Here is a 13319-nt window from a genome sequence, read left to right on the forward strand (position 1 = left end):
AAACAAATTTCTGGAGCTAGGCTGGAGCTGGAGGTATGGGCTGGAGGTATGGGATGGAGCGAATAACTGTAGCTTATGTCTTTTATATTTCCGTCCTCACAGTCACTGTGTCTACAGATATATCCGGTGGCTTACAAGTTCAAATCTAAGTTGAGTGAAATAAACGTTTTCTACGTTGCTATGGGTATAATTCCTCAGATACTTCTTGGCTAGAAAGGGCAGCATATACGTTCTAGGGCCCTGTGGCTTCTTTGATTGGAGCTGAGCCGTTGATATCTGGTGATGGTTGACTGTTGGAGATTTACGAATAATCTGGGGAAACGTATTTTCAGCTGCGCATTGAATAATATTCGTATACTGAAATCTACTTACTTTGAGCATATGCCATTACAATTCGAAGTCGTGAGCTATCAAGTTGTATAAATATATCAACAATATAAGTAAAGTGACGACTATGCTCTGAATGACACCAACAGAAACCATGTCTATTTCTTGTTTCTACTGAAAAAGTTACTTCGAGGAAGTTGCATTCTTGCATTCTCCACAAATCGGAAATGCGAACAAAGAGAAAGGGGTACTGAACTAGGTGAAATGCACGACGTGCAATAAGATAAGATCGGGGAAGAAAGCGTATACATACAAGGGTTAGCAGATGTGGACATCCAATGATAATGTGACACAGCTGGATCATAACTGATAGCAAATGTGAATATTGTATTTTGCGTCTCAGAAGAATCTTCTATTGAATTGACTGACTCGCAATGTAGAAAGCTCTGGAAACGTAGGTAAATATGAAATCAACCAGACTATCCCTTGCTGGATCTGGATAAGATCATTGTTTTATTGTAAGTTTCTTTGTCAAGACAAATTGGCTGATATTTAGTTTGATTTCCTGGCTTGGAAACATGCAACAAGTTTCAAGAACAGGCATAAGGTGATTTCACACGATTCAGACAGGAGGTTAATTTACTACTTAGCTGCAATTGGCTTAGTATGAAGTTTGAACAGGGTACTGCTTTGTTTGTTTTTGACAGTTGAACTTCTCTATATTTTTGAAATATATGTTAAATTTCATATAATTATAGAAGAATATATTTTTTTGCACCCAGACAACTTCTAATAGCAAGAAGATAATAGCAAAAAGATTCTCTATCAGTGTTTTTCAAATGTGGATACACTACAGCCTAATCGAACAGCCATGTGTGTTCTCATTTCAGCTATGTACTACACATTATAGCACTCTTTAATGAAGCTGTTGTGAATGCAAAAAAAGGGCAAAACAAAGGGTTTAACAGCCATCTTTAACACGGTCACGTGCTTTTATTGAAAAATCAACTTCTTTCTTTGCCATTCTTCGATCATAAATCAATTCTGAAAAGTTCTGGAAATTCATTTGGGGCTACAACTTGCAATACCCAAGATGAATAACATGAAAGTTCAAGTAGAGGTGGATCCTACCGAGGACACCGAGTGGAACGATATTTTGAGAAGTCATGGAATAATACCGGAAAGACCTCCTTCTCCGACTGCAGAATTGGAGGCTGCGCTCGAAGAAGCTGTAAGAAAACAGCATGAAAACAGACTCGAATCCAAGGACTTGGATGAGCTCGATGGCCTCGAAGATGAAGAAGACGAGGAATTCTTGAATTTCTACAAAAATAAGAGAATGGCTGAGTTACAGAAGTTGGCAGAGAAAAAGAAGTTTGGCTCTGTATATCCTATCGCAAAGAACGAATACGAAGATGAAGTGACAAAAGCTTCCAATGATTCGTTCGTATTGGTGCATATGTCATTGCAATCGGCATTACAGAGCAGATTATTGTCGACTTTGTTAAGTACTGTTGCTCGTAAGTTTCCAGAGATCAAAATCTGTGATATTGAAGCTACCAGATGTATTGAGAATTATCCCGAATCCAACTGTCCTACATTTATTATATATCACAAGACCAATGTGATTAAACAGTATATCACGTTGACTCAATTGGGAGGCAACGACGCTAAGTTGAAGGACATTGAGCGTGTGTTGGTAGACGTAGATGCTGTAGATGTCAATGACAAGAGACTCGATATAAACCAGCAGGACGAAGACTTGGAAGACGAGAGACGGATGCGTTTCACGAAGAAGTCAATTAGGGGTCGACAAGAGTTTGACAATGACGACGACGACGATGATTTCTACGACTAAGTATGTATATATAGACAATATTATAGGAGACTTGGTTTTGGAAATTAGTGGCGGTTGCGGTGGATGTGTAGTTCAAGTAGTTTGCGACTTAGCGAGAGAATTAGTGGGGATGAAGTGAGAATTTCACATCTAGGGCGAGAGATCAATGACGTGCTCCAAAAACTGAAGTCCTCAAGTTTTAGGAAAAAATTGTTAAATTAGAGCTTCAACAAGAGGAAAGACTCCCCTATTATGAGTCCTGTTGGTGAATTCGTTTGTTTGTAGATCCATAAATCTTTTGGAAGCAGAAAAACTGACCCTTGAATTAGCATTTTCTCTCGTCCGCCAGCTCATCTTTTCTCTTCACCGCTCGCTACCGAACACTTTTTTGTCGCTATTTTTCTCTAGGCTCACACTACTTTAGACATGTCTCCGCTATTTCTCACTATTTCTCTAAGTTTGATCTCGCTGCGACTCCCACAACTCTCACATCTATAGTCATATCCAAATTTTTCACACCTGACCCTAACTTCATTCTTTTTGCAATCTATTTCCACCCCGTCGCCGTGTGCCCAGGTTGTCTCGGTGCCTCTTCATTGTATCTGTCTTCACCGGCCCCAGGGCTGTGTGCCATTCCATTCCCAATAGCGTTGCCTATTAGCAAGTTTTTGAGTCTTGCATTTTACTGTGATTCCTTCTGCTTCACAGGTCCTACCCTCTTGATCCTAAACTCTACCAGATGTCTACATCCAGAAAAACCGTTCCTGGAGGAAAGTCCGTGCCGAATGCCGCTGGAACCTCGAATGGAAGTGTTTCTTCCAACGGCCATGGTAAAAATGGTACTTCTGAATTAGACTATGAAAGGGAATCCCAGCATAGGTTGCGACCACAAGACAACTACTCCACCATCGCAGCCTGCTCCCACCTCAAGTCCGTGTTAGAATCATCAGCCCGAGAGACGGCCCTCATCACATACAGACAAGCTGTCAACATCTCTCGGCCAATCGATAATGACCTTATCTACACCGCGAAGAAGGATGGCTCTGTAGTGTCGCACCATCGTTTGTTAGTACGAAAATCCTCATCCTTGCGGTGCACAGACTGTTCGCTCAACAACTTCCACCACAATTTTACCTGTTTGCAGTGCCCGCATGTGGGCTGTTTCAATGACGTCCACAACCATGCTTACACCCACTATAAGCTCACCCAACATGTCTTCGCTATCGACAGCCACTCGGGCTTGCTTTACTGTTTTCCGTGCGGAACCTATGTCAACCATCCTGCTCTAGATAAAGTCAGACAGGAGGTGTTGTTGAGTGCTACAGACTACAGCGATCTAATTAAAAGCGAGGTAGATGAAGAATTTGATTATAGTGATGTAGATGCTCACTACTCAGACCCCAGCCGCTTGGGCGTAGACGGGTTGAAGGGCTTTGTCAACTTGGGTGCCACTTGTTTCATGAGTTCCATCCTCCAGACCTTCATCCACAACCCCATCATCAAAAACCATTTTTTTAACAACGACTTGCATTACTTCAACTGCGAAAAGAGCATGGCACAGGGTTCGACTCTCGACGAAAATAACGCATGCATAACATGTAGCATCGATAACATATTTCAGCTCTTCTACACCTCTAACAGCATTGAAGGCTTTGGAATGACGAACCTCTTGACCACAGCGTGGTACAAGAAAAAGTCGTTGGCCGGATTCCAAGAACAAGATGCCCACGAGTTCTGGCAGTTTATCTTGAACGAGTTCCACTCAGACTACGAAAGGATCAGATCCAACACTGGTTTAAGTCCAATGTCAACTTCAGACTGCAATTGCATTACACACTCTACATTCTCAGGAGAACTACAAAGCTCTATAAGATGCCTCTCGTGCGAATCTGTGACCAAGACTATCGACCCGATGGTAGACTTGTCGCTCGAAATCAATCACTTGAAGCTGAACCATCCTGGAAGCCAGATAGATTTGTACGACTGCCTCGACCTCTTCACCAGCGATGAGAAGTTAGATGTTATGTACACCTGTCAATCGTGTGGTGACAAGACCAAGGCTATCAAGTCGTTGAGTGTCAAGTCGCTTCCGCCTGTTCTATCCATCCAGTTGAAGCGATTCAAGCATAATTCGTTGAACGACACTTCGTCCAAAATCGAAACTCCTATAAAGATTCCTCTCTATTTAAACATGACTAGGTATTCTATAGGTCATGATCCCCACGATTCAGAGCAAATTGATGAAGACAAAATCTTCGAGCTCTTCGCCTTGGTGTGCCACATCGGCTCGGTGAATACGGGCCACTACATAGTACTCACCAAAGATGGCAATGGCCAGTGGTTCAAATTCGATGACAGCGTTGTCTCGATGGTTTCGCAAGAGGAGGTAACCAATACAAACGCATACTTGGTGTTCTACATCACCCACAAGATCTAGTTAGCATACAGTAAATATACAATTACATTATCCAAATGCATCTGCTACAGCATGGAATCAAACCCTGGCTTTCATACGAAAATATCAGAAACTTGCAGATACAAAGAAGTCCAGTCTAATTTCATGTGTGATCATCTAAATCCAGGGCCCTGTAAGATAAGCGTTGATCGTTCTACCTTGTACGGCCCCGATGTCAATTTCACAGATCGTGAAATAAGCTACGTTTTGTCAACTTGCTTTCTGGATTCTATCTACAAGCTACGTTCTACCTAAGGACCCTCATAGTGGTTTCGTACTTTCATAATACTTTCGTAAATAATGAAAAATACGGAGACAGAGCTACGAAAGACCGATTTGGCACACTCCCACGGGCACGAACGTCGCCATTAGCGAAGTTTAGTGGCTCTATCTGCAACGAAATTCTAGCCACAAATATTTCTGCAGTTTCATTAAGTGATGCAACCCTGAGGACCAGTTGGTTACAAGTACGTATTCAATATGCGGCGCTACCAAATTTGATGACCAGATCGCGAAAGATGCCCATGATTTGGAACACATTTTCCCTTTTCGAGCTAATTGATTTGATTTAAGGTTAAGTTTAATTCCCAGTTGCGAAAAAATAAATTTCACAATAACGAAATTTTCTGCCTTCCTGACTTCAGGACTATTATTTTCAACTCCTTCCTTGCATCTCCCTGCCAACTTAATACTTCATATCCACAACCTAAGTGGTCGCCAGTTGGTGGAAGTATGTTCATGCAAGTCCCGGTTACATTGTACAACGACTACCGAGAATGTTAGTTCCAAGCCAGTAATTTCCGCGATTTCACATTCGTGCTTTTCACAATACTCGTAAACGTTTACAATCATTTCCCAAACGAGCTCTGAACAGTCTAGCTTTCTGATTCATTAGCTCAGATTTCGTTACTATGGAAATTTACCTGTGTGTGAATTCCCGAGGCTCCTTTCCACCTTTCTTTGTCTTAGTTAAGGCACCCATGCTTCTTATTTCTAACTTGTCTTGCACACCCCATAGTAACATAATAACCACAGACATATGACAGCCAATCGGGTTCGAGTAGGTGAAACTTTCTTCTAATTTTTTCAGCATTTTCTTGGTAGCTCCTGGTTATGCAGCTCTCTGGTTCCATGATTTGCACAAGTCGTGGTTGGGGTTTCACTTTGATTCTGGAGTATGGGTACACGGTGTACCGAAAAGTATAAAAGAACATGGTATTCCTTAGACATTTTATTGTCGATTTGATAACTCACACCTCTACACCTCTCCTTAAGTCAATACTTTCCTTTAAAAGTCTCTCCTTTGCATAGAGATCGGTCAAAATGAGTGCGAGGCTCCTTTTTCTTTGCTTATGTTTGATCCAGATCTCAATTTCAGCACCCGTGGTAGTTGTCCAAGGGTTCAACGCCTACTCAGCATTTGAAGCTTCCACAGACGCCACTTGGAATCTCTTTTGGAACAGTGGCCAGCACAGTTTGTCTTTGAACGATGCCTCATGTCCAGGTTCAACTTTTGCATACCCACTGGTTTGGGATGTAGCTGTCGCTGGAACCGCTTTCACTAATAGTGGAAATACTGAAAGATTGAATGATGTGGCTCAAAACCTCTTACAATACAGAAGAGGCGACGGCTGGTTTTCCGCTTCAACTGCAAAGGATGACGACATCTATGTAGACGACAATGCCCAGATCTTGTGGGTCTTCGTCGATGCTTATAAAGCTACCAATAACGGTGACTACTTAAGTATCGCGCAAAGAACGATGGACTTAATCAGATCGCAGTGGAATCTGAATATCGGTGGGATACAATGGAACAAAGATGGTGATTATATCGCTTCAATTTCCACGTCAGAAGCTGCATTGGCTGCTGTGAAATTGTATGAGGTTGCCCCGGACTCCAATTTGCTTGACTTTGCTCAACATTGCTTAAACTGGTTGTACACTAACTTGCAAGACCCCAATGATCATTTGTTCTTTGATGGTATTTCCCTTCCTTCAGGTGACGTCAACCAAGGGAAATTGACTTATACAGTGGGATCAGTCTTATCTACACTTGCATATTTGAACAAATTTACTGGAGAGAGTAGCTTTTTGGATACTGCAGTTACATTAGGTAATGCAGCGGCCGGTGGGTCTGGTGCATTCTACGGTAGCAACGGTTACTGGAATAACCAAATGAAGTACTCTCACCTATTGTTTGCTGGTATTGCAGATATTCTTAAATTACCCAGCTCGGCAACTGCTCAGCAAGGTGGGGCTTTTGTTAGTTTCGCCCAAGAAGCTATCAGAAATGCTGCTTATATTTACTACTTCTTGCAGGATGGAAATACTGGTGGCTACGTAGATAGCCCATTTTCGTATAGTGAAGCCATTTTCAACAAATACTTCAACGTTTTTAAGGCTGGAACTTATGCTCCAGATGCTGAAAACTTCTGCAATAACGACATTGGAGCGGGTCAAGTTAAGAAGGTATTGATTGACAACGCTTCGGTCAGTCAAATCTTCTTTGAAGTCTCAAGAATGATTGCCCAATGAAGATAAAACTTCATTGCCGACGAAAACAAATACCCTCATTTCACTTCTAAAATAATCACAAAACTCGTAAAGTTCTTTTTAAACACATAATTAGATATAGTATTTATAAAAATAGACCTTGGGTCACACGATTGATCGGTAAGAGATTGGAATGACAATGTAGCCATTCTCTTCTTATACCTAAATGGGGAATTATGTAGATATGCACTCCGCAGAGGGTTGCAACATTTTGCAGCTATTTTTTAAATTTTGAAATAGTACAAAAACAATTTTCGATTTCACAAACTTAAAATTTGTGGGAGATAATTTAAAGGAACTAAGGTTAATTACAACAGAATATAGTAACTTATTATTGTACAATCATCGTTTATTTTTCGTTAATATACATTGTTAAACTTTGTTATACTTCAGAATTCTTCCGCAGTGATGTTTGCTTTGTCACACATTTGTCTAAAGATTCCGTTTTGGTTGTACAAAGCCCAAGGAGTTCCTTTTTCAGCAATGTTTCCTTGGTCCATGACAATAATTCTATCGTAGTGTAAAATTGTTTTCAATCTGTGGGCAATACACAAAATTGTACATTGTTTGAACTCATTTGAAATAGTGTCTTGAATCTTGGAATCAGTTTCAAAATCAACGGAGGAGGTGGCCTCGTCCAAAATCAAAATCTTGGAGTTACGAACCAAAGACCTGGCCAAAGCGATCAACTGTCTCTCACCTAAGGAGAAGTTTGAACCTTCATCTTCAACGACTTGATCAAGGTGAAATTTGTTCAAGTCATCATAGCCAACACCATTGGCACGATCATATTGCGTGCGTCTGCAGAATTTAATAGTTTGTTCATCTAACAATCCAGATCTTCTAAGAGAATCCCATAAGACATTATCAGAGTGTTCACCGAATGGGTCCAAGTTCTTTCTGATGGTACCCTGGAACAAGACAGGATCTTGAGGAATGATAGATAATCTGGATCTCAAGTCGTGAAGTCCTAAGTTAGAGATATCAACACCATCAATTGTAATAGATCCAGTTTCCAATTCAGTCAATCTGTACAAAGCAGTCATGATCGATGACTTACCGGCACCTGTTCTACCACAAATACCAACCTTTTCACCAGGATAGAAATTGAGATCCATTCCCTTCAAGACCAATGGTAGGTTTGGTCTGTATCTCAAGGAAACATCCTTGAATGATACATAACCTGATTGTGGCCATTCTGGTGCAGGCTTGAAATCTGTCTTCATGTATTCAGCTTCCTGTGGTAAGTTGAAAGAGTATTCATGCATTCTTTCAACTGAGTACATCTCGTTTTCTACTTGAGTCATGGATCTGACACTCAAAGCTAACAAACCGACAATTTGTATAACATAGTTCAACAACAAACCAGTGGATGATGCACTAATATTAAATTGTTCGGTGACACAAAGCAAACAGATAATTAATGCAAAGGCACTAGTAATCATATCTAAGTGAAGACATAACCATCTTTGAGTTGCTATCGACAAATAGTAAGCTTCGTTCATCTTATTGAGGAAATAATCGTTCTTTCTGATGAAGTCATCTTCAGCCTTGAAGGATCTGATAGTAGCCATACCAGTTAAGGTTTCGTTGAAATTGTTGTACACCAAGGATCTTTGAGTGGCTTCAAGTCTCTTGATTTCTCTTGAGGACCCCTGATAGAAGTTAGCAAGGAAAATAAAAGCCAATACCAAGAATGGAACGGCAAGCAAAAACCAAGGCAAGTAGCAGCAACACAAAATGACAATACCAATGATAGTAGCCAAAGGGAAAATGAACAATCTCATTTGTTCACCAATTTCGTTATCCAAAGAGTCAGTGTCCTTAGTAAATCTATTCAAAATTCTACCCAAAGGTGTAGTATCCATGAAACTCATTGGAGCATGCAATATATTTTGAACAGCTTTGGAATTCAAGGCTTGAGCGGATTTATTATTCATGTAAGCCAACATGGTGAACTCAATAGCAGTGAAAATGACTGTCAAGATGGCAAATGCAACGTAGAGAGCAACATAGAAGTTATCACTCTTACCCTTGAATTTCTTCTCGACCCAGAATGACAACCAAGTGTTAGTGAAAACTTGGAAAAATGTAGCCAATGCAATCAAGAAAAAAAAGACAGGAATACAAGCACGTCCGAAGATTCCAGACCCCAATTCGATGTACTTTTTGTAAACGTCCCAAGAAATGGCATTAGTAGCACTTTCTTCGTCTGTAGTAGTTCTCCCAGTAAGATCAGCTTGGTCTGGAACAATAGACCTTTGTCTAGACAAACTCAAGTTATTCAAGGCATCGGCTTCACCGTTAGCCACTGTATTGTTCAAATTGTAGTCGCTGTTGTTGTTTGATTCAGGTTCTTCATTTTCTTTGGTGAATTCAATCAATCTTTCGAAGTTGCGGTTTCTGCTAATTAATTCGGAAACTGTGCCACAGTCAACAGAACCATCACCATTTAAGAAGACAATTCTGTCAGCAGATTCAATTATACCCAATTGATGGGTGGCCAAGACGATTGTCTTATTCTTCAACAAACCCTTGAACAAGTTATTTACAATGTGTCTACCGACTCTAGCATCGACAGCAGAAATGACGTCATCAAACAATAAGATCTCAGCTTCAGCGTAACAAGCTCTAGCCAAGTTAATTCTTGCTTTTTGTCCACCTGACAAAGTAATACCTCTTTCACCTATTTCAGTTCTGTCCCCAGCTGGAAGAACAGTCAAGTCGTCTTCTAAAGCACATGCATAAAGAACCTGGTTATACTTGACAGGATCGTATTGTCTTCCAAACAAGATGTTTTCACGGACAGTAGCGTTTTGAATCCAGGGGGCAGAACATAACAATAAGTCGTCCTTAATCCTGATGGAGCCAGTAGAAGGATTGCTTAACTTCATGAAGCCGCTCATGGCATTTAAAAGAGAAGTCTTACCAGAACCGATAACTCCAGTGACAATAATGAACTCATTCTTCTTAATAGTGAGGTTGACATCAATTAAACCTGGAAATTGTGCTTGAGTAGAACCTAAAGACGAAACTGAGTCGACAACAGTAGTCTTTGAATATCCTGAAGAGTTGAATTGGTCTTCCTTTTCGTTGGTGACACTAATATGTTCCATTGTTTTTTTAGTCTTTGATTTCTTATCTTTCTTATCTTTCTTTACACCAACATCCCAAAGTTCAGCATCCAATTCGTCGTGGAAGGATTCCCAGATAAAATTTGCATGGCGAATTTCAATGAGAGTTTCGTTTGAGTTCTTGGAATTCATAGATGAAGCAGCAGAACTACGAGGAGTCTTGAATTCAGCTTCACCAATGTAGAATTTGTCATTAGAAGCGTTCAACTTTTCATCAAGCTCTTCGTTGTATTCTTCAGCACTCAAATAATCTCTGCAACGAGTGAAACCAATCAAGGCATCGGCTCCAGTAGACAAGGCAATTGGCAAAAGCATAATAGCCTGAGCTAAAATGGAATACAACGACAAAGATGAAAAGACTTGTCCAGGAGTCTTGTTGGTGCCTGTAGCCCACATAGTGACAAATGACACCATGGAAGTCAAGGTTGGTAAAGTGACAGCATAAGCGGTGATGAAGTTTCTCAACACTTTGATGGTGAAGAGATATTTCATTTCCTTTTCTCTCACCTTGGTGATGCTCATCTTGTAAGCCAATTCCCAAGCGTAGAACTTAATGACCTTCAAGTTGTTCAAGACTTCTCTCATCAACCCAATTCTTTCATCCGTGAATTTAACCCCGGTCTCTCTGGTAACGAATAGCTTCTTTGTCAACATGACACAGATGATTAATGAAACAATGAACAAACCAATACCAGACAAGGAAGCAACACCGATGTTAACCAAAAGCAAAACTACAGCAACGATAATAGGAATGGGAAAACAGAGAACCAATGGTTGGAAACCAATGGCCAAATCAATTCTTGCCAAATCAGTACTCATTAAAGAAGTAATTCTCCCAACTGAGAACATGTACCTGGACTTGGAGCTTAAGCCAAAAGATTTCATTAATAACGCCTTGGTTAGAATAGACTTGGACTGAGCACCAGTCATCATAGCTGTGTGGAAGAAATGGTTAAGCAATAAACCATTGATGAAGATTAAGGCCACCGAGGCAATAGTATACGCAATACCTTTAGTGTAAGTTTTTTCAATACCGAAGTAACGATATTCGACGAAGTCAATCAAACGTCTAGTGATCAATGGCGATAACGATTGACAACAGAATGACAATGCTAATAAGATGGTACTCATAGTATACTGGAGTTTGAAAGTCAAGTAGAGAGCATAAGGAACAGCCCACAATGGCCATTCGAAGTTAGACAAGTCGTCGTTTTTCTTTAAATGCTTTTTCTCAGCCTTTTCCAAAATCTTTTGCATGTTTTCTTCCCATCTCTTGTGCATGTCTTCTACAGTCATTTCAGTGGGCAAGATCCACAAATCATTTGGCTGCAAAGTTCTCTTGTAACCTTTAACTAAAATCGGCCATAACCACCAGAAAAGAAGTGTCTGAAGTGGGTTGGCATGCTTAGAAGCATACTCAATTCTTTCTTCAGGCAAAGGAACAGTAGGCACTTCTTTAGAAAATAACCATGAGAACCATCTCCTTTCATTAGATAATTGGCTCTCTAAGGCTGCAGGATTGGAATAGTCCTTCTGCGACAGTATGCTGTTAGAGGTAGTTCTTTCTACTTCATAAGCCTTCAATTCCAGCCTGTTATTAAATCTAGGGGAGTTGACAGCATCGTATGGGTTCACCAACGCTTCGGGATTGTACTCTACTATTCCGTTGGAAGAGAGTGACTTCGACTTTTTGTTCATCCTGCTCTTCTTCTTGTTTCTTCTAGGTGGGCTTTGAGGCTGCTGCACGTAAAAGTCAGAGCCATGGTCTACAATAGTGGTTGCGTCCGATTGGGAGCTAGCATCGTAGTTGTAAGGATTGTAGCGACTGGTATGGGTGTGATATGGTGGAGAGTGAGGCAATTCTTCTGAAGAGCTGTCGGAGTTGTGGTTATCTTCTCCGTGAGTCGTACGACCAGCGTAACTATTGTACACGTGATGGGACATATTAATAGGACCTGAAATATTTTGGAGAAAGAAAGTATAAATTAAAGCAGGAGGGGTATAACGATGTGAACGTGAAAAACAAAGGCAATCGGAGTGAACGGAATCAATGAATAATCACGAATAAATATTAGATATTAGATACTCTTACAATATTTCGGCTCGTCCCAGGGGAAGTGGAAATATCCAAGGTGATATTAAATGCAAACGGAATGGGTATCCTAAAGGGTATGGGAAAGGGTATTAGAGTCCTGGAGCAGGAAGAGATATCTAATCAAATAGAAGGTTTGTCAACTGAAAAGCTAAAAATTTACAAGTCATACAAAATTCTAAACTGAGGTGGATGCCACGTTGTATTTAAAGGCTCTCTTCCAGACATCCTCTATATCGTTTTCATCAATCTGCTAGAAACCCCAAGATCGAAATTTCTTTATCTGGAACATTTTTTGAAGTGAAAATGCCTATTATTCGTCAAGACGCAGCCTGCAAATAATTAATTGCAATTCGGCCCAAATGGGAAACCAATCTGCAGACAAGCTCCAATTTTTTATTTCAAGACAGTCTCAATTGCCGAAAGCCATCAATATCCTCCAGTCCTACAAAATATTGGGAATAATTATGTCCATGTTTTACTTACTGGGGTAATCCGCTAATTCCGATTATGTTATAAATTTATACAGAAATCGGAAGTAAAGCTGTATTCGTTGAGTTCGGAAGCTGTCAAATCCGAATTTCATATAATGTACCCACAGATAAGGTTTTCGCTCGCGATCCTGTGACTTCTTGGCTGGGCAGTGTGGGTTAGAGGTCTTCTGACTGTTGAGTATCAGGTGGTGTGATGTTTATTTGAACTGTGTGGGTTAAGTAGCTCTCTGTATTGACACCTGCTTTCTCAACATTTATCCTGTAAAGCGGCACTCTAGCAGATATTCTTTTTTGGTCGTCCAAGTTGCAGGTATTGTTTGCTAGGGCTTTGGACACAGTCAGGCTTTGCGTTGAAATTAGAATGATCAGACAACTAGAAGTTAGCCACTGGATGGAGACAGGCTTAGTCAAGGTATTGTTGGGGGCA

General features: G+C 40.6%; 4 protein-coding genes across 4 annotated transcripts; 3 read left to right on the forward strand and 1 right to left on the reverse strand. All coding sequences in view use genetic code 12, as the record gives it.

The window, feature by feature from the left end:
* Positions 1–1420: 1420 nt before the first annotated feature.
* On the forward strand, positions 1421–2185 carry PICST_60430 (predicted protein; the record flags this gene model as incomplete). Its single annotated transcript, XM_001384905.1, has 1 exon — positions 1421–2185. One exon carries the CDS (start codon positions 1421–1423, stop codon positions 2183–2185), a length of 765 nt encoding a protein of 254 aa, XP_001384942.1.
* A 718-nt stretch (positions 2186–2903) lies between these two features.
* Positions 2904–4601, forward strand: PICST_32361 (predicted protein; the record flags this gene model as incomplete). Its single annotated transcript, XM_001384906.1, has 1 exon — positions 2904–4601. One exon carries the CDS (start codon positions 2904–2906, stop codon positions 4599–4601), a length of 1698 nt encoding a protein of 565 aa, XP_001384943.2.
* Positions 4602–6020: 1419 nt separating this feature from the next.
* PICST_59845 (predicted protein) lies at positions 6021–6845 on the forward strand (the record flags this gene model as incomplete). Its single annotated transcript, XM_001384907.1, has 1 exon — positions 6021–6845. A coding segment is annotated over one exon (825 nt), but the record flags the coding sequence as incomplete, so codon positions are not given.
* Positions 6846–7561: 716 nt separating this feature from the next.
* PICST_60398 (predicted protein) lies at positions 7562–11806 on the reverse strand (the record flags this gene model as incomplete). The annotated part of the gene is made up of 3 exons (XM_001385219.1): positions 7562–10254; positions 10336–10454; positions 10515–11806. Coding segments are annotated over 3 exons (4104 nt in total), but the record flags the coding sequence as incomplete, so codon positions are not given.
* Positions 11807–13319: the final 1513 nt, after the last annotated feature.

This window comes from Scheffersomyces stipitis, chromosome 5 (assembly GCF_000209165.1).
Source record: "Scheffersomyces stipitis CBS 6054 chromosome 5, complete sequence".
In the NCBI taxonomy this organism is placed as follows: domain Eukaryota; kingdom Fungi; phylum Ascomycota; class Pichiomycetes; order Serinales; family Debaryomycetaceae; genus Scheffersomyces; species Scheffersomyces stipitis.